This window comes from Typopeltis vanoorti, chromosome 18 (assembly GCF_054136105.1).
Source record: "Typopeltis vanoorti isolate ZY-2024b chromosome 18, IOZ_Tvanoo_1.0, whole genome shotgun sequence".
Taxonomy (NCBI): domain Eukaryota; kingdom Metazoa; phylum Arthropoda; class Arachnida; order Uropygi; family Thelyphonidae; genus Typopeltis; species Typopeltis vanoorti.
Window position 1 is genome coordinate 18823319 of NC_143566.1, and position 27576 is coordinate 18850894.

Here is a 27576-nt window from a genome sequence, read left to right on the forward strand (position 1 = left end):
ATTGTTGTGAACAAGAAAGTCATTTTGCCTCTTTACAAGGCCTCAATATGAGTGCAATTGGACTACTGTGCACAGAGTTAGTTTCCTAGGTTCAGAGGACTTAAAGAAGCTGTTGAAAGAGAGCAAACAAGTTATAAAGATGATGTTGGGAGTATAAAATGAAGATTATGATAACAGATTGGGTTATGTGGACTGCAGACATTGGTAAACAGGAGAAAGAGAGGTGATATGATAGAGATCTATAAATTTTGAAAGGGTGTTATATGATATCAGTTGATGAAAATTTTCATTATATTTTTGGGAGAGGACATCTGTGGGAGTTTGTGTGTAGTTAAGAAAGTGGTGAGTGCTAGATTTTTCTCTCACAGAACAGTGAGTGAATGCAACAGTTTGCCTGTTAAAATAGGGAGTGCATTTGTGTGAATGAATTTAAGAGAAGGTATGACAGTTGATGTGGGTGATGTATGGCCTTCCTTGCTGCATCCTTGACTCTCTTGAGGGATCTGATAATATAATGAAAATAATCATAATTTGTATACATATAGTTGTACATTCAGGAAATAATGACTGTGATAATATTTTGCCATACTTGATTGTACCATCATCAAGGCTTGACATTTTTTTTTATCAAACTAACATACCATTATTGTTCTTAAGAATGTTATGATCTGTTCTCTTGTGTGAAACATTTAATTTTTTTTTTTTTTTTATATCAACATTGAACAATGCGAGATCTCAAACAGTGTAGGATGTCATCTTGGTTGACTGGGTGGTTAGCATATTCACTCCAACCAAAAAGGCTTTGAATTCTGCAGTGGACATGGATGTCTACACATGGAAATGTCAATGTCTTGACATTTCTATGATAAAAGTCATTTTTTCACTCTGAGATCTAGTTGGCATTTCCTTCAACTAGGGTAGGTATTCTTATACAGCAGGTTTTGCACATTTCAAGGAATATATGGACAAATTGAATGAAAAAATAAAAGTAGGGAGTGTAGGTTTGAAACATTGTGAAATTTTCTAGGATGGTGTTAATTGGGAGGATGAATGTCAAGCAAGAGTAGGTAGTTTGCAGAGATGGATAGATGCCTTGAAAGAAATGGGATGTATCAGGAATAAGTTGAGAAGCATGCATGAAAGAAGAGATTAGGTGACTGGAAATGGCAAATCAGAATAGGAGTGAGAGTGAGTTATGGGAATGATAGAAGGGGAGACAATAGGAGAACCAGTAAAAGAAAGGGAATGAGATACAGTGCTGGAACCAGGGATGAAGAGATGACAGGATGGCAGGTAAGTGGAAGAACAAAGAAAGTGTTAGAGGAGAGAGAGAGCGTGAGGGATGCAGGTAAGCAAGGAAGAAACAGAGGAGTAAGTGGTGTGATGTATGGAGACTTGATGGCCTGTAGTGCATAAGATAGAATACCAGGGGAGTGTTTGCCTGGAGAAACGATACTGTAACTATGGCAAATAAGTGAGGTTGAAAGGATGGATGAGATGATTGTGATGGTGGGAACGAACCATTTGAGAGGCAGTATGAATCAGGTGGAAAGAGAACTGAGGGTCATGCTTGAGGTTGTATGGAAGAAGACAGAGAGAGGTATGATAATGCAAATCTGTAGATAAGAGCATCAGTAATGAATAGTATAATAGCCAAAATGTATCAGAGGCTTAGATTACATGGATGCTTGGAGGACATTTGAGGACAGAAAGGAACTGCATGCTAGAGATGGCTTGCAGTTGAATGAGGAAGGATATAGGCATCTGGAGAAAATTGTTCTCTGAACAGGTCACTGTTCAGAGAACAATGCAGGGAAACTAGAATTATCAGGGTGGATGGTAGCAGGGATGACCTCTTGCGAGAACAGGTGCTTTGGAGAAGAGGGAATACATTGTGTACTTCTGAATCCAGTGGAGTCTGGCAGGGATAGTGATAGGTATAGAAACAGTGACAATGCCTTGATTCTTTATGTCTGAGACATAGTTGATGGAAGATGATATACTGACAGGAATAGAAGTAGCAGGGTATAGCATTTTTCGATGGGATAGAGGAAAAGCAAATGCAGTAGTGGAGTACTGCTTATGATAAGTGATGACTTATGTCCTCTCGGTCAGAAGCATATGGTGTGAGGTAGAGGTGGACAGAATATTTAGTGGGAGTGTTGCTATAAGCCAGGGAACATAGAGGATGAAGAGCAAGAGATGTTTAGGCAGTTGAGCTGGGCAAGCGCAAAAAAAGAATGATTGTTATGTGAGATTTAAACTACATCAGTATAAATTAGGAAGAGGAAACTGCATATAGTAGTAGTACGGGAATGGAATTTCTGGAATTCTTGAGGGACAAATGTCTTAGCCTATAGGTAGAAGAAACATGAGGTTCTAACTTGGTCATAGCATCAGAAGATCTGATTATAACTGAGATGGCATCTCTGTCCCCAGTTGGAAAGAGTGACCATATTGTTTTGACTTGAGGATGGAGGATGAATAGCCATGCAGGTGTATCAAAGAGAAAGGAATGTATGTGGAATTATAAGGCAGGTGGTTATAATAATCCTAGCTATCAGCTTGGGTTAGTTCCATTGATGGAGGAATTGGAGGGGCAAGATATCATCAGTGCTTGGGAACTTGTGAAGGAATATTTATTAGGAGCAATAACAAGCTGTATACTGCAAGTGAAAAAGAGAACATGATATGGTGTAAAGTGGATAACAAACAATATCAAATGGGAACCACAGGTAAAAAAGAGGTTATGGAAAAGATATAAGGAGAGAGAGAGAGGGCAGATGCATGAAGAATATAAAACTCAGGCCAGGAGAGTGACTAGTATGGTAAGGAAGGCAAAACTGGAATATGAGAAGAGATTGGCCAGAGATCCAAAGAAAATCCTAAGGAATTCTTTCGTTATGTGGCAAGTAGTTGGGGAAATGATTGTGGAAGAATGACATTGTTGAATAAGAATAGGAATAGAGTGACTGCAAAGGACATATTGGGGTTGTTCAATAAACACCTTATTGGAGTATTTCATCCTACAAGAAGAGAGTATGTTTCAAATACTAATATTCTGGATATCAATAAAGCAATGGAAGTGGATGGAATTTCACCATGGGTTTTGAGAAAGTGGGCTAAAGAACTGACAGCTCTGTTGATCTGGCTTTCCAGTGAAAGTCTGACCATGAAAAAGGTGCCCAAGGAGTGGAAGGAGGTTAAGATAGTGCCATTGCATAAGAGTGGTAGTAGGCTGGAAGTGTCAAGCTATAAATTTAGATTTTGGAGAAATTAGTAACTGATCATTTACTGTGTTGGGCAGATATGGGTAATGTTACCTGTGAGAGTCAGCATGGATTTGTTAAGGTTCACTCTTGTTTTAGTAATATGATTGCCTTTTATAATAAAGTGACAAGAGTGGTTAATGAGGGAAATGCATATTCTGCCATTTTTTTTTTTTTTTTTTTTTTTTTTTTTTTTTTTTTTTTACAAAGGCATTTGACAGGGTACCACATCATAAGCTGATATTTAAGTTTCAGCACATGGGTTTAGATGTCAGGTTAGTGAACTGGATTCAGGCTATATGATAGGTATCAGAGAGTTATGTATGAGGCAGTGGTATCAAGAAAGCAGAACATTACAAGGGGTCCCACAGGGCTCAGTACTGGGTTAAATACAGTACCTGTATTGTTTAACTTTATATTAGTAACATTGTCGATGGATTGCAGGGGGACATTCGGAGGATGATGTGAAGCTAATAATGGTTATTAGTAATAGTGCAGTGTGGTAGCTCTGCAAGAGAATTTGAATAAACTGAGAGATGGGCAAATGAATGTGGGTGTCAGTTTAATTCAACTAAATGTAAAATATTAAAGTTTTGGATACATCAATGGGAGGCATGGAACTCTACTGGAGGAGGCAAGGGATGATAATTGATAGAAACCTGAAATTTAGGGAACATATTGCAAAGATAGTGAAGGTAACACAGGGGATTGCTGCAATATTGAGAAGGATGCTGACCTGCAAAGATAAAAGAGTTGTCGTTCCACACCGGCTATTGTGCTCAGATTTGGTCCCTAGGAATTGAAGGGAATCAATTAACTGTGAAAAGTGCAGGGGCAGATAACAAAGATGGTATCAGGACTGTACGATGTTAGTTATGAATACAGGCTGAGAGAATATGAACTGCAGGATTTGGTAGATAGAAGAAGTGATATGATTGAGACTCTTAAACTGTTGAGAGATAGTTACAGGACTGACACTAGGGAATTCTTTCATGTGGTGGAACACAGTGAAGGAGCGAGGACAAGGAAGGTGGGGGGGGAGGCATCCCTGGAAGTCACAAAAGGAAGTTGTGAGCATGAGGATAAGGAGTGGTTTCTTTGCACTGAGGGTAGTTGAACTGTGGAATGCATTGCCTAATAGAGTGGTGAGAGCATGAATGGTCAATAGGTTCAAAGAGTGGTATTTTGTGTTTTCTAGGGTAGGCCTCCCACGATGAGTCTTGTGACTCCATAGAGGCCTGAGTCATAATAATAATTTAAATCTACTGGAGTTCAAAATCTTTATTTGATTCCAATACACACTATGTGTAGTGTTGAAGGCATGAAAGTAAGACCTGAATCCTCTTATTCTAGTTATGTATTCTTGGATTCTAATCTTAGCAGAACAGTCAGTATATTCAGATTAGCTAAGTTAAAGGATAGTGGAGGCAATTTATCCTTAGTAGATGGTGGGAAAGAAGATAATCTTCATGCTGATTTGAAAGTAGTGTACAAATTGTGTTTGCAGCTAATCCTTTCTATTTGTTTAAAAGTCCCATTAAGGTAGGGCATGGAAATCCTGTTAACATCAGATTGTAGTCTGGCTGAAGGATGATAATTATCGATTATTTTCTGGATGGTAGTTTCTTTATATCCATTAGACAACAACATGATTCTTATTTTATTTAATACTTCTAATAGAAGGGAATCCAAAAGACAAATTATGTGTACTGTATGTACAAGACTTTTGATAATACCTTTTGCTTTGCTGAAGTCTTGAAATGAGGCTAATAATGCTCTGTATTACTAACTGAGGAGAAAAGTCCTTAAAGCAATTACTCTTGAACTTCAGAGAGACATTAAATTTACTATAAAATATAGAACTCAAGCTAATTACTATCACAGTAGAGGAAATTGTCTGAATGTCATATTACTGTAGTCATAAATTACATCTGTTATGAAAGAACTGTTTGATGCATCAAACACTCACAGATAACTCCCCCCCCCCAAAAAAAAAAAATATATATATATATTATTTTCTTCTTTTTCCAGTGATATACGTACCCACTTTAATTTTATGTACTAAACCAAAAAATTCACATTAATGGCAATATATTTTGACAACCAGTGATTTCTAAGCATATTTCATACACACTTCGGGCTTGACTTTTTTTGTTTCTGCAATATAAAGTGACATTTTACTTCCTACAAAAAAGAAGACAACACCCAGTGAAAATATTATGATATTATACTCTTCCTCTGATAGTATTTCTCAGAATTTACTATCTGTAGTTAATTTATGTCAAATGTAAAAATAAAAGAAATCCAAGAGGATGGAATGATGAATTAAATGGTTTTTTGAATTACATAGGTATTAATTGAACTTATTTTATGATTCTTTTGCACTCTCTTCACCCTCAATCCCCTTCCTGACATGCTAGTCATGGAATAAAAAAAAAATCAGTGAAGAAGAACATGGTTATAGTTTTACTGAAGTTTCTTTAATTGTTGACAGTTTTCACATCATCTTCCTTGCAGTACAATCATTTTTTATATTTCAGTCTTCTGAGGCACTACAAATAGCATAGTCATCTTTGTTTTCTTCAAATGCTTCTTTTTCTAACATTGACCTTTCTTTTTGCATAAGTAATAATGCCAGTATATTAACTAGCTAGCTCTGGATACACATTCTTGAATGCCAGTAGTATCATATTTCTTTCTAATATCTTTATTTTTAATCATTCTGCCAGCCTGGTTGGCTGAGTGGTAAGCATACTTGGTCTCTAACCAAGTATGCTAACCACTTCTGGTTCAAATTCTCAATGGACATCAGTGTTTGTCTTTAAGCGAAAGAAATGAAGTTCATTGCCAGTGTGAGACCACCACATCCCTGCATACTAGAAGCCTGACAAGGCTTGAAAAAGTTGTACAACCATGAAAGGTTACACACTAAAAGTTGTACGTGAACATTCAGGTTGGCCATTCTTTTTCTGTACAACCATGAAAGAGACAACTTAGCTTGATATGCCAGCTGACTCATATGGCTAGTTCCACATTATTAATATTATGAATTTAAAAAACAGCTGTTGTTCAGAAGTTCTGAACAACAGCTGTTCAGAAAGTTGTTAGTTTGAAAGTTGTTAGTCAGTATAGGGAAAAACATGTAGAAGTTTATCTTTATGGTTACATTAAATCCAAATAGTTTTTTTAGAAACATGAGGAAAATAAAGATTACCACTGCCCTTTGTAACCTCCCATTCACTCCATATCATTTAAATGTTTTGAACATCCTTTTCTCTTCACTGTATTATTTTTTTTTTTTTTTTTTTTTCAGATCTACAAAATTTGAAGATCCTCGTTAAATGCCAGTAACCTTTTGGCTATTTTTGGTTTAAAACTAGTTTGTTCTCAAGGTTTCTCTTCAAAAACTTTTCTTTTCCTCATGTTGAGTATGCTTGCCTAAATGTCCAGAATACTCAATAGAAAAATTCTCTATTATTCTCACATTCAGGATTTCCCTTCCCCCTTTTTATACATTAGTGTATTGAAAATTGTTAATCGTGTGGAATTTAACTATCTGATTACCTCTTGTCTTCTGAAATATAGTGAACATAGCAACTATAAAAATTTTATATGGCTATATTTAAGCTTTTTGAAAGACAAGCTTTATGAACTCAAGGTTATACTAATCCATCTATAGGTATTTTGTAAACATCTTTGCCTGACAGAGGATTTGAACTATCCCATAACGTTTGCAGTAAACATACATCAGCTTTTATTAGCTAAGCTATCAAGACAGGAATTTTAGGAATATTGAATATCTTTAATATCCTATCTAGCTGTCTTTCTGCATTTCAGGTTTTAAATAGCATTATTTATCTCCCATACTAAAATACACTCTTAATTACATTCCTTGGATATTATTATTATTATTTGGGACTTCCATAGAGTCATTAGACTCATCATGGAAGATCCATCTTAAAACAAAGTCTATCATACCATTCCTTAAACTCCTTCACTGTTCATGCCCTTGTTACTCTATCAGGCAATGCATTCCAAGGTCCAACCATCCTTCATGCAAAAACTCGCCAAAAACTCACTCCTCATCATCGTACTCACCACTTCCATTCATAACTTCCAGGGATGGCCTCCTGTCATTGTGCCTTCTTCTTGAGTTACCATATGAAAGAACTCCCCAGTATCAATCCTGTAACTACCTATCAACAGTTTAAATGTCTCAATATCACTTCTCTTTCTATTGACCATACTCTGCATTCCACATATCCTCGGTTTATTCTCATAGCTAACATTGTATGGTTCTGATATGATTTTTGTTATATACCTTTACATCCTCTCCAAGGTTAATTTATCTCTTTCAAATCCCTGCAATCAAATCCAAGCACAGAGTCCATGTGTGGTCTGATCAGAGCTTTATACTAGGATTACAACTCTTCTATCTCTGCTGATCAGTGTCCTTCTCAGCTTAACAGCAATCCTCTAGTTTACCCACATTACATTTGGATATGTCACTTATAATTCAAGCTTCTATCAGTCATAACCCCAAGGTCCCTTACATCCCAAACTTTTCCTGTTACAATTCCTCCAACAGAGTATGCAGTTTCCCATTGATGTTTTCCAAAATTCTCTTATATTTAGTTGCATTAAACTGATAGCCCATTCTGTCCAGCCTATTCATCTCATGAAAGGCCACCATATTGGCACTATTACTAATAACTCTTTACAGCTTCACATCATCTGGAAATGACTGAACACTCCTCTACAATCCATTGAGAATGTCATTGATATAAAGGTTAAGCAATATGGGTCCAAATACTGAGCCCTGAGGGACTCCACTTGTAACCTATCTCTATGATGCCATTCCCTTGTTTGCAACTCTCTGATATCTATCAGACAGCCAATCTCTAATTCATTTCACTAACCTGATATCCAGACCCATATGGTGTAACTTAATTATCAGCTTAACATGTGTAATCCAGTCTGCTTTTGTAAAATAAAAATAAAAAAATGGCAGTATATGCCTTTCTGTCATCAACCTTTCTTCTTACTTTATTATAAAAGACAATTAAATAGCTAAAACAAGATCATCTCTTAACAAATCCATGCTGACACTCAGAGATAACATTATCCTCATCTGCCCAATGCTATATATGATCTCACACTAATTTCTCCAAAATGTTAATCACTAGAGAAATCTTACAAACTGGCCCGTAGTTTGACACTTCCTCTACAAGTGCCCTTATGTGAAAGGACAATCTTACCCTTTTTCTCCTCCTTGGGCACCTTTCCCAAAGGTAGACTCACATTGAAAACCCAAGTTAATGGAGCTGTCAGTTCTGTTGACTTGGACACTTTCTCTTAAAATGCGATGAAATCCCATCCAGTCTCATTGCATTATTGACATCCAGAGAACTTAGTAGTTGTATCACACTCTCCTCTTGCACTTCCAAACCTTGAACCCTCCCCATACCTCTAGTAATAAAACCCTTTTTTCCAGGATGAAATACCCCAATAAAGTGATCATTAAAGAACTCCACTATGTCTTCTGCACTCTACTCCCATTTTCATCTAACAATGTCACTCTTCCACAATCATTTCTCCTCCTACTGGCCACATAGCAAAAGAATTCCTTCAGATTTTCCTTGGATCTCAGGGTTAATCTCTTCAGGGTTTTGCCTTCCTTACCATGCTAGTCACTTTCCTAGCCTGAGTCAAGTCATATTCCTCATACAGCTGCTCTCCACCCTGCTCCTTATACTTTTTCCATAACCTCCTTTTCATCTGCAGTTCTTGTTTGATGTTATACTATTAGTCATCCACTGTAAGGTATGCAACTTACCATTGCTGCTAATAAATATTTCTTCACTAGTTCCCATGTATTGGTAATATCTCTCTTCCAATTCTTCCACCCATTATGCTGTCCCAAGCAGATTTTTAAGATTATTATAATCACCTGTCTTATAATTTCCCATAAATTCCTTTCTTCTCGACATTTCCTCATATCTACTCATTCCCCAAGTTAAGTCTGCATGGTCACTCTTTCTCTCCAGCTGGGGACATGGATAACATTTCAGTTAGAGTCAGGTCCTCTGATGCTGTGACCAAATCCAAAGCTCTTGAGCCTTGTTTCTTCTACTATATGTTGCCTAAAATATTTGTCCATCAAGAATTCCAATCTGTTACTTTTACCTTTTCCCAATTTACACTACTGTAGTTGAAATCTCCCATTATAATCACCCATTTTGCAATTGCCAAACTGAACTGCCTAAACATTTCTTTCTCTTCAAACTCTGTATTCCCTGGCTTGTAGCAACATTCCACTAAATATCCTGTCCTGCCTCCTCCCACCACCATATACTCTCAATAGTTCCATTTCTCAATACCTCCCCATGAGGACAATGCAAATGATGAATAAAGTAGGAAAATTGCATACTGGCTCATCTGTCGCCCAGTATAAAAAGGGACGCGTCCTGGACTTAGGCAGAGGGTCTAGGTCAAAAAATATGCTACAGTCTCCACTAGCTACAATGAGTCCACCTACGCTGCACAATGATAGAAGGATATTAGTAGGAACATATAACTGCCGATCTCTACCGGATGAATGATGATAGATTGGAAGAACTGATGAAGGAATTGGACCATATAATATGGGACGTTGTGAGCCTTTCAGAGATAAGAAGGAAAGAAGAAATTCTCATGCAATTAAAAGATGGACATCTACTCTACCACTGTGAATGTGACAGAAACTCAACTGGTGGTGTAGGATTCCTAATAAATAAAACAAACAAGAACAATGTCCTGTTTGTTAATAAAATAACATCAAGAATAGCTGAACTAAGTCTCTTCATAAATAAAGGATACCAAGTGAAAATTATACAAATATACGCCCCAACTACGGACCATCCAGGTGAAGAGACAGAAGATTTCTATGAAACATTAGAATCCACATTAAATAATTCTAAAGAATTCTACATAATTATAATAGGTGATTTTAATGCTATGATTGGAAGCAGAGATGACCATCTGAATTCCATCAGTAAATTTGGATTTGGACAGAGGAGAAAGACTTATTGAATTCACAGAAGAAAATAACCTCTTTATTATGAACAGCTTTTTCGAGAAGAAAAACAACCGAAAATGGACTTGGAGAAGCCCAAATGGACAAACTTACAATGAAATAGACTACATCGTCTCCAACAGAAGATATATAATAAATAATACCAAAGTGCCTAATAGATTTAATACAGGAAGTGACCACAGACTAGTAAGGGCTAAAGTATGGATCAACAAAAAAAAGGGAACGGGATAAGCTCATAAGAAAAAAGTCCAATTTAGTGAATCTACAAAACCTCTACTACAATAAAAGCTGTTATAGAGAATCACTCAAAAATGAACTAAAAAAGTTAAACACAGCTACTACCATCGATGATGCCAATGGAATTTTAACAAAATCTATCTTAAATTGTGCACTAGAAATAGGAAGTGTAAAAAGGCACCAAAGAGAGGAAAAACTAAGACAGGTAACCTTAGATCTGATGAAGAAAAGAAGAGATTTGAATGACACCAATAAAATAGAATATGCAGAAATTTGTAAAACTATATGTAAAAGGAAGCATGAAATTAGATCGTATAATACTAGGAAAATTAAAGAAACAATACAAAACAATAGTAATATGAAGATCTTAAGATGAACATTATCAGTTGGAACAAAGGAAATAGCTGCTGTAAGAGGAAAAAATGGTGAACTTATAAAAAAATAGATAAAAGAATTCAGGAATTTTATACTGAACTCTATGAAGACAAAGACCGGGACATCCAAGAATCATCTATGGATAACTCGAGTGAAGAAGAACACAATGCCTCTGAGATCTTACAAGGTGAAGTGGAAATGGCACTGCGGGAAATGAAGAATGGAAAGGCCCCAGGAGAAGATGGAATTATGGTAGACTTCTTAAAACTGGAAGGAAGCTCTGTCATCAAACAGCTGACTAAACTCTTTAATAAATGCCTAAAACAGAGAAAATTTTCAAAAAATTGGAACAATTCACTTCTAATATTAATTTTTAAAAAGTGCAGTAAGGAAGAAATTAAAAACTACAGACCTATAAGCCTACTCCCCACCATATATAAAGTCTTCACAAAAAGTATAAATAATAGAATAAAATCTAAACTAGAGGGAATGCAATCCTGTGAACAAGCTGGATTTAGAAAGAATTACAATACTTTGGACCATATTCACACATTAAGACAGCTCATTGAAAAATCAATTGAATACAATAAACCCTTATGTCTGGCCTATATTGACTGTGAAAAAGCATTTGATTCAGTTACATCTGCAACACTGAAAGCACTTGAAACCCAGGGAACTGAGAAACCATATATTGAAACACTAAAACATATTTACAATAATGCAACTTCTGTAATTAAATTATATAAAAACAGTGAAAAGTTCCCAATACAAAAAAGCATCCGGCAAGGCTACACCATATCTCCCAAATTATTTACAGCTGCACTAGAGGAAGTCTTAAGAAGCCTTGATTGGGAAACAAAAGGAATAAATATAAATGGAGAAAAGGCTGCATCATCTGAAATTTGCAGACGATATTGTCCTAATAACAGATAATCTTGAAGATCTGGAAGAAAGGCTAAATATAGCTTCCAAAGTAATTGGATTAAAAATAAATAGAGATAAAACAAAAATAATGATGAATAAATACATAAACCATAGAACTGTCAAAGTTGAAAACCATGAAATAGAACAAGTTACTTCATATGTATATTTGGGCCAATTGTTATCCTTTGAGGATTGTGAAAGAAAAGAGATTGAACGAAGAATTCACCTTGGATGGATGGTTTATGGGAAAATGAGAGACATGTTCGAAAGTGACATCCCTATGAGTCTAAAAAAAGAAAGCTTTCAACCAGTGCATATTTCCTGTCCTAACATACAGAAGAGAAACATGGACTTGAACAGAAGCCCTAAACAAAAAGCTGAGAACAACACAGCATGCTTTTCTCCATGCAATGCTGTGTTGTTCTCAGCTTTAAGAGATAGGAAGACAACATTAAGAGATAGGAAGACAAATACCTGAATAAGATCTCAAACAGGTGTCATTGATATTGTAAAATACATTAAACAGGCTAAGTGGAGATGGGCTGGCCATATTGCCAGATGCAGTGACGGGAGATGGACTAGAAAAACAATAGAGTGGAGACCGATGGATGGAGCAAGACAAAGAGGAAGACCAAGAAGAAGGTGGAGGGATGAACTGGAACAAATTGCAGGAGAGAGATGGATGGGAGAGGCAGAAAACCGAGTGGTCTGGAAAATCATGGGGGAGACCTTCGTCCAGTAGTGGACAGAACCAAAAGATTGAAGAGGAGTTCCATTTCCCTCCAACTCCTCTGTTCTGAGAGGACACAACCCCATCATGTACAAGCAATAATCCACCACTACCACCTTTATCCTTCCTATCCTACTGAAATACACTATATCCTTCTATTTCTACTTCTGTCAGTATATCATCTGTCAACCATGGTTCACTAATTCCAATAATCCTCGGACTACCTAAAGCTATCAGTGCCACTACTTCTTCTCCTTTATTCCTGATACTCCTGACATTTGTATTTCTATCACTATTTCTATACCTATCATAATTCCTTTCAGACTCCATTTCACTCTCCATAACACCATATATTCCTCCTCCTCTCAAGTGTCTATCCACACAAGAGGCCACCCCTGCTATTATCCAACCTGACAAGTCTAGTTTCCCTGTACTAGTACTCTCCCTTGCACCTGAAAACAACATTCTCTCCAATAACTAAAACACCTTTTTTGAATGATAGTCAAGTGGGTTTTTAATTTATTGTCTTACATGTTTCGCCAATTTTTGCTATCGGCATCTTCAGGGAATACAATTGGTAAGCTACATGAAGGTAACAGACTACGTTTTTAACTGACAGTTCTAATTCATACAAAATTAGTATTGTGCGAGATAATGCGCGTGTCTCGGGAACATGATTTATTTGTTACGAGACATAATATAATTGGCGTGAAAGTTAATTTCTTTGATGTCTAGTGATCTGATTAAACCTTTCCAAATTTCCGGTACGATTAGACCTTGATTCTTGTTTAGGTTTCCTGTTGAATGGGCGATCGTAGCAGCCTCCTTGAAGGTTCTGGAATGGTAGTTTTCTTCTTTTATATTCTTCTTCTTCTCTTCTTCACTTCAAAAAAAGCGTTTTAGTTATTATACAAGTAGTCAAGGAAGAAAATCACTATCAACATTCTCTCCAGTTGTCCCATCCTTCCTCATTCAGATGCAGTTCTTCTACTGTTGCTCTACAATTGACTTTCATTAAAGTTTTTCAGAATAATTATTCCAGACATTCAGAATATGTGTATTTTCTGCTTTTATATCATATCATTTTTAATGCATTGTGTTGTACCCCTTCCTTCAATTTTTAATCTTTTTCAGTAGCCTTTAAAACCTTTCCCCACATTCATGATATATATCATCAACAGTCAATTCCCACTATTGCAAGCACCATTATAACAAACTCCAGAAAGTTAGGAATGAGGCCATCATAGCAGATAGAATGAAGAAAATGCACTATAACAAATTATTCCTATAATTCTTACATGTTTGCTATAGTGATAATTAACTGTAATTTTTGGCACACAAATTAGCTTTTCTGTATTTTTTCATGCTTACTAACCAGAATTTTAATATGATCTCTTTTTCTTTAACTTAAATCCATCTGGAATTTTGATTTTTCTATCTTTGCAGATAACTTCTCCAGCCTCTCCATCAGATTTTGAGTTTAAATTCCACTGCAGTCAGGCTGGATATTTATGAATGTCTTTATGTTATAAGATGGATTTCTTTACCCAGTCTGAGCTACATCTTTCTGCTTATTGATAGCCTTAAGTAGCTTGAAAAACTTTCATTCATGTTTAGTCTCTAGAGATTATATTAAACATGGTCCCATCGTAGTCTAGTCTTAGTACATAGTCCAGAGGTCTATGTACCTCCTATTTTCAGGTTCTTTTACTTACTTCCCCCCCCCCTCCCAAGTAAAGGTGTATATTTGCGTATACATTTCACATCTGAAAGCTGCTCAGCTTTCATTTTTTTCATGGGTGCTGTGCATGTTTTTCTTTTCAGCATGATATCCATTTTTGTCCTCTAAACTAAATGGCAGTCACTTATCTTGAAACTGTATAATAATCCTTTCTTATTTCTTCTGTGTTCTCTCTTTGTCAATTTATTCATTTCTTGATGTTGAAACATGGTGTTAGGAAATCTCCTAACTTAATAACTAGTCCATATCCTGAGCAGAAATCCATTAGATACTCATTATCATTATTAGATTTCTCCTTCTTTTTCTTTAAATTTGTCCAGAACATTGTTTTCTTATGAGTTATTACCTGCTCTGTTGTTTAGTTATTTCAGTAAGAACCAATACTCTCTTTATATTACTTGCTCTTTCTAATGACAAAAAAATTCTTTGCTTATTTCCTACTTACATTTCCCTATTTAGAAACTTGTCCTTCCTTAAGACTTTTCATTATAAAATGTCTTTCATTCAAGAAGTTGTTCATGTTTTTTTCTTTCTTTTTTTATGATACTCCCAACCACCAAAGGTTTATTATTATTATTATGTGACACCTCCAGGGAGTCCAAGGACTCATCGTAGGAGGGCACACTACTCTACTTCACTGAATAAATTTCGTCCTCTCCACTACTGCCATCTATTGCTCATCATCACTAACTAACAACAGTATTTTTTGTCTGTAAATTGCGTATGTTCTGAAGGCCGATTTGTCTGTATGCAGGATGAAAAACTGTAGTTTCCGGGAGAAAAAGCCCTACTACCACCGTATGAGATCGGCTAACTCACCTTCAACTGAAAAAGCTCATATAAGGATTTCCCTCTTCACGACGAGAATTGAACCCAGGTCTTTTCCATTCGAAGGGCGCAATGTATCGCTATTCTTCCAGTTGTGCTACAGAGGCTATACTGTTTAATTCTGTAGCTACTTCTAGCTTTTCTGCCAAATAAACTTATTTAGAAGGAATTTCTCCTCTAGTATTCTTCGACTTGATAACACCAATTATATCCATATGGTATTCCTGAAATTCTTCTGCAACACTTTTCAGTGATCCTTAGTTTAGCTTAGTAAATTAACTTTTGTTACAGTACAGTAAGCAATTAAAACTATCACATTATCAACAACTAGTATTTTCAAACTTATTACCATTTTAAACAGACTCAGTGTGATGTACCTTTAATTAACATTATTATTATGCTTATTATACATTACATAAGTATTTTATTATACTTATATATGTCAGTTTATTATCATTTTATTAAGCTTGTTTCTGAAACTTCCACTATTGATCCATTATATTTTGTATAGGATTATTTAAAAAATTATTTGAAAGAAGAATATGAACAGATTGCTGAAGATGAGAAATTAATTAGTCAATATCGAGATGACACAAAAAAGATGAGAAATCAAATAGAAGAGATCAGAACCAAGTAAATTTTATTTAATCTATTTTCTCCTGAAAATTACTATATCTGATTTAGATGAGAATTTTTATTTTTGTAAAAATGCAGTGTCACATTAAATTTGCATACTAGGAAAATAATATGTTTTATAGGATGTAACTGTCACATAATGATTTTAAAAAGTGATGTGTATCAGTTTTTTCCTTAAAAATAACAAAATGTTACGTTGAGAAAATTATGCAGTGAGGAGAAAGGTGAAAAATAAAGATTTTTAAAAATCATTTCAAGTTAAATAAAATTATAAATTCCTCATCATGTAATGCCAAAGTGGTTGGATTTGAAAGTGTCACATATTTAGATTTAATCCATTTTTAGCATTCTTACCTTTGAAATTTCATATGTATGTGTTGAATAAGAAACGTGTTGAAATAATGTTAAGGCACCTGTTTTAGAATGAAACATGAAAATGAAATATGTATATATATATTTCACCTGTCGCTTTCATGTGATATGTGCCTCTGTGTGTGTGTATTATATGTATGTGTTTAGTACATACAAACTCTCACACAAAAGGTTCCAAAACTTATATGACACCAGTGTTGCATGTGTGTGTGTGGGGGGAGATCTGTTGACATGTTTCTTGATAACTAAAAGTTGTAGCCTTTTGTTGAAGAGTGATGTAACTGTTCCAAGTAGAGAAATACATGAAATGAAAGAGGAGAAAGAAGAGTTGGCTGTGTAGGTTTAGGTTTGAAGCAGGACAGCAAGTGAATGTTGACTAACAGCTGTTTATATTCTAACAGTCATAGAAGAGTGTAGAAGAATGAGAGTGGTCAGTTGATTGGAACATGAAAATACATATAAGAAAGGCATAAGGGAGAAACAGTTTTCTTTGAGAGTGATTAAAGTGAATCTGTGAGTGGGGAGAAGGGGTCATCAGTTGTCATCTTGTCACATGATTATAGTTTCTGATTTGTCATCATCAAATTCCTGCCATGTGCCCTCATGGGGTGTACAGGATATGATAGTACTACATGAAAAAAATTACATCATTACTAACTTCCTATCTACAACTTTCCTCCAAATCAGTCTGTTACTTGTCAAGACTCCAACATTATCAGATCTTATATTTCTATCGTCTAAGGCACTTTGTACCGTATCAATCCACCTATATCTTGGTCTTCCTCTGGGTCGTTTTCCTGCTAACCTGGCAGAGAACACTTACTTTGCTAATCTTTCCTCGTCCATTCTGTTTAAGTGACCATACCACCTGAGATTAGCTCTACTAACACATTCCTGGATGCTGACAATGTCAAGTTCTTTCCTAATATCCTTGTTTTTAATATGATATTGCCATTGATGCCATCTGTTCACACGTATAATCTTTCTCAGGACTCTCATATCTGCGGTCTCTAGTCTTTGGTCAAGTGTTTTACTTCTGACCCAGCTCTCAAATCCATATGTTAAAACTGGTTTGAACACTGTCTTGTATACAGCTAATTTAGTGTTCCGACTAATTTCTCTCTTATTCCATATGAATTTATTCAATTGACTTCCCACCATACCAGCTTTGCTGATTCTGTTGTCTATTTCTATATTTAATTTACCATCTTCAGTAAAAATCGTGCCTAAATAGCTGAAATGTTTTACTTGTTCCACAGGTTCTCCATTCACAACACAGTTGACATTTTCGATGATTCTGCCTATTTTCATTGTCTTTGTCTTTTTATTGCTAACCTTCATACCATATCTATTACAACAGGTATTGAATTTAGTCAGAGAATCTTGCAGACCTGTAGCGGATTTATTTCGAAGTATAACATCATCTGCATAAAGCAAAGAGCTGACATTAACATCTCCAATTTTGATATCATGTTTAATACCACTTTCGTTCATAATGTGATCCATATAGATAATAAATAACAGAGGGGATAATGCACATCCTTGTTTCACACCAGATTTAACATTAAACCATCTTCCTGTACTTCCTTCAATTCTAACTGCTGACTTACAACTCAAATAAAGACTAAGTATTGCTTGATATAATGCCTCATTTACATCATATAACTGTAGCCTATTGAATAGCTTCTCTCTTGGCACCTTGTCATATGCCTTTCCAGATTGACAAAACTTAAATACAGATCTTTGTTATATTCCCATGCTTTCTCAACTATTTGTCATAAAGTGAAGATCTGATCCTGACAGCCTCTATTCGGTCTGAATCCAGCTTGTTCTTCACCAAGCTTTTCTTCCACAATTCTTCTCAACCATTTCTCAAGTATACTGGCATATATCTTACCAGAAACACTCAGTAGGAAAATACCTCTGTAATTGTCACATTCAGTTTTATTTCCCTTTTTATATATGGGTACTATGAGAGCTCTACTCCAGTCATCGGGAATTCGTCCCTCTGGCCAGGCTTTCTGAACTATACAGCGCAGCCACTGTAAGACTTTTATACCACCGCCTCTGTATGAGACCGGTTAACTCATCCTCCGTTGAAAGAGACCAGATAAAGGTTCCTCGCGTCACTGACGGGAATCGAACCCAGGTCTTTCCACCCAAAGGGCTTTATCCATACCAACTGAGCTATGGACGCTCCATATATATATATATATGTATATATGGATATAAATATATATATTTATATACATACAGGTGGTCCTCGCGTTAAGTTGGAGATTAGTTCCTAAGGACTGACGTAAGGCAATTTTTGATGCAAGTCAGAATTAACCATAGCCTAAGTTACTTACCTAACCTAAAACACCCTAAAGTTATACGTATATATCAAGAAACAGAACTAGGCTATAGGAAAATGAAATGGGGAACATAATTACTGTATAGTACACAAAAATGACAAAAATGAAACTGTAATAAAAAAAAAAAACATAAAAATGAGAACAATCCCCAAAACGACAAATGAAACTGTACATTCTGTACAGGTGATTAAAATGGAAACAATTCTTTACCTTTTATTCTGTAGTTGGATAAAATCACCACTAGCAGCTTCATCTTGCACCTTAAGGTTATGTAAATTGTCCCGAGCCTTAAACTGCATAAACTAACCTTTACTAGCATTAAACTCTTCACCTGCACTCGTTTCCCCCTTTCACTTTTCAGTGCCTCAAACAATCTTTTCACCTTTTCTTGAATTAATATGAGGCTAATTGGGATACGGCATTGATGCTGGTCTTCCAGCCAAAGAACAAGAAGCCTTTCCATCTTAATCATGAGCGTACTATGTTTTTTCATAATCACAGTCGATTTCATGGGCACTAATCCTTTCACGTTCAAGGATGCGAACTTTATACTTGATAATGGTCCCGACTGTGGTACGACTTAGTTCAACGTGTGGTCGCTGGTGTTTCTCCCTTTTTTGCCCTTTTAATGTCTAATTTCACTTCTAATGTAATGGCTTTCCTTTTCTTCGACACACTGCCATCAGAAGAGGCTGCCTTACATTTTGGGAGCCATATCGAAAGGTACAAAAAAACACAAACACAAAAGTGAGAGAGCGGATGTAAACAAATCACGCTGTACCCAAAGAGTGTATGATGGGACCCAAGCGATGCCACCTCTCCCAAACAAACGCTGCGTAACGGCGTATTCTTCCACCGCACTCACAAACAAGTTCGCCCGCGATGTTTGAATTTTACGTCGCTCTTCTTCAAGTCGAAATTTATTTTTTAAATTATTTATTGGATTACCATCATAAAGTCGAAACAACGCATGTGGAGAACCCCCTGTGTGTGCGTGTGCGTGTGCGTGTGTGTGTGTGTGTGTGTGTGTGTGTGTGTGTGTGTGTGTGTGTGTTAATTAATTACTGTAGAACTTTCCCCAAGTTTAACACAGAATTTTACATTAGCACAATTTAAATCATGAAACAATGTTTATAAAAAATAAATTAAAATAATAATAAAAGCAGATGGTATGTAATAAAAGGTAAAACCATAAGCAGATGATTCACCTATTATTATGTTTGTTTAGCCAGCAAAATAAGAGTTAACATAATTTTGAATTTCACTATGAATTGTAAACTTTCATTTTGATAGTGTTTGATTATTGAACAAAATGTGTCAATGTGCATTTACTAGAACTTATATGTATTTTTATTTTATTTATTTATTATTTTTTTAGTGCAAAAATTTTTCAAGTGTCAAAATGCAGTGGTTGTGGGCATCACCTAGAATTACCATCTGTTCACTTTCTTTGTGGACATTCTTATCATCAGCAGTAAGTTAATGTGAATAACATGATTTTGCATTCCATTAAAAATAATATAAAATTGATAATTTCTTGGCAAATATCTAGCTTTCTCCATAGCTGTCAGAACTGCTAGAAGTATCAACTGCAATAACTAGTTGCACCCATTAATCACTGGACCCTCTTATCCAGTGATTAATAGATGACATTGTTGCTCTGTCACTTATTCTTGGATCATATAAAGTAACAAATGTCTCTATTGACTTATAAAAATAACATTCACTCATAAAGAGTACATTATAACAAGAAGCAAAATATTAGTTGTCCCCCTAATGCAATTAGAAATACAACGGGCTCGTTTTATTTGGAAAAAAAAATCGCTTCTCACCAAAACACATCATCTTAACATGTGCTTTTTTGGTTGAAAGTGAGTTGCTGGTTTCATATGGAAGTAGCATGGTTTTTCTCTCTCAGAATTCTCTATTTTAATTCCCAAAAAACAGAAAAACTATCCAGAAACCATAAAATTAACACAAAAGCACTTAATATCCTGGTGTAATTCATCAGATTATGTAATTTGGATCTTTAAAAATTAGGATACTAGGAAAGAACTTGACATTGTTAGCATTCAGGAATATGTTAGCAGAACTGATCAGTGGAATGGTCACTTAAACAGAATGGGAGAGGAGAAGCTTAGTAAAATAAGTATTTTTAGCCCAAATAACAAGAGGAAGAAGTACTAGATGAATTGATACAGTAAGAATTGCTTAGAAGACAGAAATATAAGATCTGATAATTCCTCCAAATTAATCTTTTATCTTGACAGATAAAAGATTAATTTGGAGGAATATTGTTGATTGGAAGTTAGTAATGATGTAACTTTTTTCTTCTTCTTTTTGCTCACTCTCCCGGTTATTGTCACGAGTCTGAAGACTCGTGACAGTAACCGGGGAATATTATTCCGATCTTTTAACAGACTAGACGAAAAAATTTGTGAAAAAAGATCTAGTTTGCAGAAGAAAAAAATCATCTTTCATCAAGACAATGCACCTGGAGGCTCCCAACATCCTTTTCCAGCACCACATCTTGAAGCTGTTTATCTTGTCTATTTCTTCTTGCTGAGTGTTCAAGATTCAGCACCATAAATGAAAATCGAAAACACCAAGCTACTGACCAGGCTTGATTTAGTGGTGATAAAAATGTTTCTGTCTTTTCATATTTTCTACAATTGCACCATTGTTGACCTTACCATGGTAATTCTTCTATTAATTTCTGGTTGACATCTACTCTAGATGCTTATTAGAGCTCCAAGGTAAATAAATTCATCCACCTCAAAGTCAATGTTGTGGGTGAAATTCTCATTTTCATCTATGGCCATGTATTTTGTTTTATTAGGATTATTTCTTAAACCATATTTCAGGCTTTCTTATTCAACTCTTTTAATAAAAGACTCCAGTTCTCCTTTGCTGCTGGAAAATATCATCAGAATACCTAAGATTATTCATCTTTTTTGCCAGTAACTGAGAAACCACTATATGTTTTTCCATCCATCTTCACCACAGCCTGATTCCTCTCATAGAGTTGTTTTAAAAATTGTGTCAAATGTTCTGGGATGCCCATTTTACTTATTATTTTCCACAGGTCCTGACTGTTAAATGCTTTAGCGTGATCAATGAAGCACATACAAGGGTGGTCTGAAAAGTTCTCGGCCTAACAATGAAAAAAAAAAATTATAATTTCAAAATGATTTTTATTTTTCAACATAATCTCCCTTAAGACTAATACGTTTATTCCAGCAATGATCAAATGCCATTATCCTGTCCTTGTAGTGGTTCTCAGTAAGATCTGCAAAATACCCCTCTATAGCTGCAAAGAGAAACAAAGAAAAACACTGACCAACGAGGAAGAGTTTTAGTTTTGGAACCACTCCTTAGGAACCCTACCCACTGCAAGACTTTCATTAAACAACCAGGTCAAGGGTATAGCCAATTGTGGTACACATTCCTTACGAATACGTGATGATATATCATCCATTCCCACTGCCTTATTAACATCTAACCCAAGCAACACTTGATGCACCTCTGATTGTTTCACCTTTAATTCTCCTAATTCTTGCCTCCCTTCTACACGTTGCACAGCATCATTCATACCACTATGATATACACTGATGAAGTGTTTGTTAAATAATTCTGCTATATTATTTACCATGCTATGATTACTCTGCTACCATACCTATCCACCAGCATCAACCTGCCATAATTATTTTTCCTCTTGTAGTTTTATGATTATTGCATTCTTTGTGATTTCCTTTTTTGCGTATTGGGATAAAAATGGATTTTAGCCAATCTCCTGTCTCCCAGATTTTATTACAAATTTTTCTGATGATTTCAATTCCTATGGTTCTTAGACATGCGAGAAGTTTGCATGGTATTTGGTTGGCCTGGGGTTTTCCCTTTTCTGAATTTTTTTAGAGCTTCTTCAACTTCTTTTAAAATGCAAGATTCCTTATGGAAGTCTCTGGTGTTTTCTTGGTTGAATGAGACTGAATTATCTTTGACCAATAGTCTTTCCATCTATTATGGATGTCTGTTAGATCAGTAAGAATACGATTGTTAACATCAGCTATACTTGAATACTTTGGTTTAAATTTTCTATTCAATAGCCTTATTTTGTTAATAAATCTTTGGTTTGATGACTTGAGTGATCTTCAATTTCTGTGCATGTGTTGTTGATAAAGCTGTTTTTATCTTTAATGCAAAGTTTTTTGATGAGCTTGGATAACTCACCTGTAGATCTGTCTAAAGTCCTTTTGACTTAATTTCTCTTCTTTTCTTGGTTGGTTTCAGAGTTTCATTTGATATCCAGGGTGTGTTGATTCTGGATTTTTTTGGGAAATGTTAACTTTTGCAGTTTCCTATAATGTTATTTTGGTTTTATCCCAAAATTCTTCTGGGTTTCATCAGTGTAATTCCCTAGTTCTAGAAATTTATTTTCCACTTTAATGCTATGTGTCTCAGTAATTCCTGTGAAGTCTAATCTGGGCAGATATGTATGTTATTTGTTTTCAAACGTATTTTCATATCAGCAATGAGGAGTTGGTGATCAGAGCCACAATCAGCTCTGGGAAGTCCTTTAACTTTTTTTATCATAGCTCTCTAGCTTTTGTTAATAAGAATGTAATCAATTTGGTTCCTCGTTTTGTCTTCTGATGTATAGTCTCCATTTGTGTTTTGCTCAAAGAAGGTGTTAGTAACCATAAGTTCTCTTTCTATGCAAAAGTCAATCAGTCTTTCACCAATTTCATTTTGGGTGCCTAGTCCGTGAGGTCCCAGGACTGTCTTGTTGTGGTTTTTCCATCCTTTTTCCAACTTTTGCATTGAAATCAACCTCAATGATCAGAATGTCTCTTTTTGGTATTGCATCTTTGCATCTATGACTAAATTCGGATCTCTCTGTAAAAGAGGTCAATGGTTTCTTCATCTGCATCACTTGTAGCGGCATAAATTTGTACAAGTATGATTGGTTTCAGATTACAGTCAGTCCATGAGGAAATTATCCTATCATTGCTAAGGCTGTAGCTCCTTACTGGTGTGCACTTACATTTTTGACAATTATTGCTACTCTGTGTCTGCTTATAGAATCATGTCCAGCAAAATAAATGTATTGCCTAGCTGTGATGTAAAGTGTCCCTTGTTTTTTCAACGTGTTTCTGCGATTCCTAGTATATCGATATTTATTAGTCTTTCCATTTAATTTTGCACTCTGCCCAGTTTGCCTGTATGTAGTATTCCTTGTACATTCCAACTACCAATGTGTGTAATTTTCCTTAATTGGTGCTTGTAGGTCATTGTTGGATTGTGGCTGAGAAAGGTATCAGTTTTTTGAATGTCATAGGTTCTCAGCAAGTGTTGAGATTGGGAGTGCACGTTCCTTTCCCTCTGTGCCCAGAGTTACTACCGTGGTTGGGTTGGTAGTTGTTGCCTTATCTTTAGTTTATTTTGTTTTCCACTTTCAAGCTCTCACTAAATAATACTTTCTCCAGACACCTAACTCCAAAACCATTCCAAGTCTATCAGGTATGTATGAGTCTTTTTTGTTCATCAAATTCACTCCACACATCTACAAACTGTACACCATTCCTCCTTCACAATATTCTCATTAATTCATTAGCAATCATGGCCCTTCTCAACTCTCTGCTATCATACTGCATTGTTTACCATGGAAAATGCTAATCTCCCAGTGTTTGTAACTTTTCCTTACATTTTTGCATAGATCATCATGGCAAATGTCTTACTATTGTGTATGTGTGGTATTTTGTGATGTTCCCCTTTGATTTTTCTCTAGGAGGAGATAAGAAGAGTTTTGTTCAAACTGGATACCAGAAAGTGTCCTGATTCTGTTGCATTTCTCTGATCATTCTGACATTAGCCTATATTCTTGTCCATTCTTAAGAAGATTAACAGATTTTGACCAGTGGTGCTTACTTAAATTCTATCTAAGGTAATAGATAAGTTCATTAATGCTTCAACTCCCTACAACCCTCAAACCTACAGCTAATAAACAATCATCACTATCAATGAATTCTGCTATTGATCAATAGAGAATCTTCTTGTTTATTTCACCCACCATTGGACAACTGCTGTAGAAAAGTTGTTTTTTCTAAGTCATAAATCAACAAAACATGGGGAACACAAACATTTGTAACTCGGATTTCTGCTTTCCAAACCATTATTCAGTGGCATTCTGATAAATTTGCTATCAGAATGCCACTATGAATGATATGATATGATATTCAAATAAGATATGAATGAGCCAAACTCATTCATATCTTATTTATTGCAACAACAATGACAAGGAACGAAGAAAAGATAGGCTATTTCATCCTTTTCTTTCACTCTCACCTTTGATGTTACCCAAATCTCTGAGTAAGACTTCTCCTCAGCATTCAAGAAATAGCCTATTCTCTTTTCCTCAAAGTATGATTATCCCTGAACAGCTGTTAATTTTATAGGGTTCACAAATCTAAATATTGAATACTGTTCTCACATCTGGGGTATTGTTCTTAAGAGCTCCCCTAAAACTTAAAATTTAATAACTTATATAACTGTTAAAACAGTTCAAATATAAAGTTTAATTCTTTGTTTTAAGGGTAATGCCTAAGGAGCTTCTCCAGATGTATCTAAAATTATCATGTTTATGAACTTCTTTGCAGTTTGATTCTTCATAAAGCTGCATTGAGATTCTCCAGTTGTGAGGAAATCAATTTTCGAATTGCTGAAAATAAATAAATAAAAAATGAAAATTAAGACAAAAAAAAAATGGCTACTAGAATATAAGCATATTCTAGTAGCCATAGATATCCTTAAAGCATAGCTACCACACAAATAGCAAAGGCCTGGAAAGTCTTGTTGGTATAGGAAAAGTTTGTAGTGAAGTTTCGCCTCTGAAAATAGATCTTAATGGGCATTAATGGCATGATTATACACATGAATAAAATCATGTCACTTTTCATGTATTTGTTATCTTTTATTCTTTGCTAAATTCTAAAAAATCTTTCATGACCTGCCAAATGAGAATCATGAAAAGTATACACTCTCCAGGATATAATTTGATTTGATGCCGATATTTTCAGTTTTTAAATTTTTCTGAATTAGCATTCCATATTTGTATGCATATCTTTTAAATTTAATAAAAATATCTAGTTGAGTGTCATCCCCATCATTACTGCTTTAAAAGTATCTTTTAATATAGGATTTTTTTGAGCTCCCACAATCTGAGACTTCTTCCAAATCTGTGAACTAGGTTCTTCATTTACTTTGTCAGTTGCACAAATTTAGGCTTCCCTTCATTCTGATTTAAAAAAATGTATATTTTGGGTATAATCATATATTAATGCTATAATACACACACATACATGCGGAAACACAAGGTTATAGAAAAGTAACCATAACTGCACTAAATCTAATCACTAACTGTAAAATGGGCGTGCCTCCTAGTATACGTGTAGGGGAAACATAATAAACAAAACAAAAGAGAAAAATTGAGTTGAATATTACTTTGGGAAAAAAAATTCATATCAGTATGTACAATTAGTGTCACTGTTAATAAAAGGTGCCAGTACACTGTACTTTTGCATACTGTCTCAAAAAAAAAAAACAACACACACTATATACACACACACACACACACACACACACACTAAAGGGCTTCGCCCCCCCCCCCCCCCCCCCGTGTTCTGGACTGGTAGGCCAGTTCCCCTTGAATTCTGATGACTCGACACTCAGGGTAGCCCCTGAGTGTTTAATCTTCAGGGGGGGGGGCTCTACCACCCTGGTGCCCAATCCCCCGAGTTCCAGACTGGTAGGCCGGTTCTCCTTGAATTCTGATGACTTGAATTTTGAAGGTTTGACACTCAGGGGATATACTGAGTGCCAAGTCTTCAAAATGGGGGGTGGGGCTCTTCCCCCTGAGTTACGGACTGGTAGGCTGGTTCTCCTTGAATTCTGATGACTCGAATTTTGAAAACTCGAAAAGGGGTCCTCCCCCCCCCGGCAACTACAGCACCAAACCACCCGAGTTCCGGACTGGTAGGCCCGTTCTCATTGAATTCTGATGACTCGAATTTTGAAGACTCGACACTCAGGGTAGTTCCTGGGCTTCAAAACGTTTCAAATAACTTGACAAAAAACATTACAAAAAAAGGCTTATCATTTTGTATTATAGAGTAGATATATATATACTGCATGGAAAGAAGTCAATGGACATTCCATAAGCAAGGTGCCTTATGCCGTGTAACAAGTCACATGTTTGTAGACAGTATAAATTGCAGGAATATGAAACTTCCAAATCAGTGCAGCTGCATCCAGGTGAAATGGCTGCGAGAAGAGAACTGACAGAGTTTGTAAGAGGCATTGTGATAGGATGCCATGTTTCAGGCCTATCTTTTTGGCAAATTATTGACAAATCTGGCCATACTAAGTCAACAGCCAATGATACCATACTGGGATCAAAGCACAGAGAGTGAACTGCAAGTGCTACCCACAGTGGACAACCCACCACAGTCACCGAATGTGAACATAAGGTGTTGTGGGGGATAATATGTAAAAACTACCATTCATCATCCAACACATTGAATGCGGAATTCCAGGCATCATTTGGAGCAGAAATCTGCACAAAAACATTCAGAACCAAGGCTCACAACATGGGTTTGCATTGTAGGGCTATAGTATGCAAATTGTGTGTATAGTGGGACATGGAAACTTGGAAAGCTGTGTAATGGAGCAATGAATCACATTACACCCTTTACCGAGTAGATCAATAGGTGTGGGTGTGGCAGATGTCCAGTGAATGTATACCAGAGTGCATAATCCTAACTATGAAATACGGAAGTGGCAATGTGATGGTGTGGTCTTATTTTTCCTGGTTTGGCCTCTGACCTCAGTTTGTAATGCCACGAACATTGAACTCTTAGAAGTATCTGAACATTCTGGATAATGCAATGCTTCCTACTTTGGCATTTCTATGGAACTGGCCATTGTCTCTTTCAGCAAGCTAACACAGTGCCATAAAGCTGCTGCTATAACTGTAT

General features: G+C 35.8%; 1 protein-coding gene across 1 annotated transcript in view; it reads left to right on the forward strand.

Moving 5' to 3' along the window:
* Vps11 (vacuolar protein sorting 11) overlaps positions 1-27576 on the forward strand; it is a 457238-nt gene that overhangs the window by 391973 nt on the left and 37689 nt on the right. The window contains exons 26-27 of the mRNA XM_090408066.1: positions 15691-15812; positions 19923-20018. Of these exons, the coding sequence (XP_090264192.1) occupies positions 15691-15812; positions 19923-20018 (218 nt within the window). The remainder of the gene's footprint in view (positions 1-15690; positions 15813-19922; positions 20019-27576) is intronic.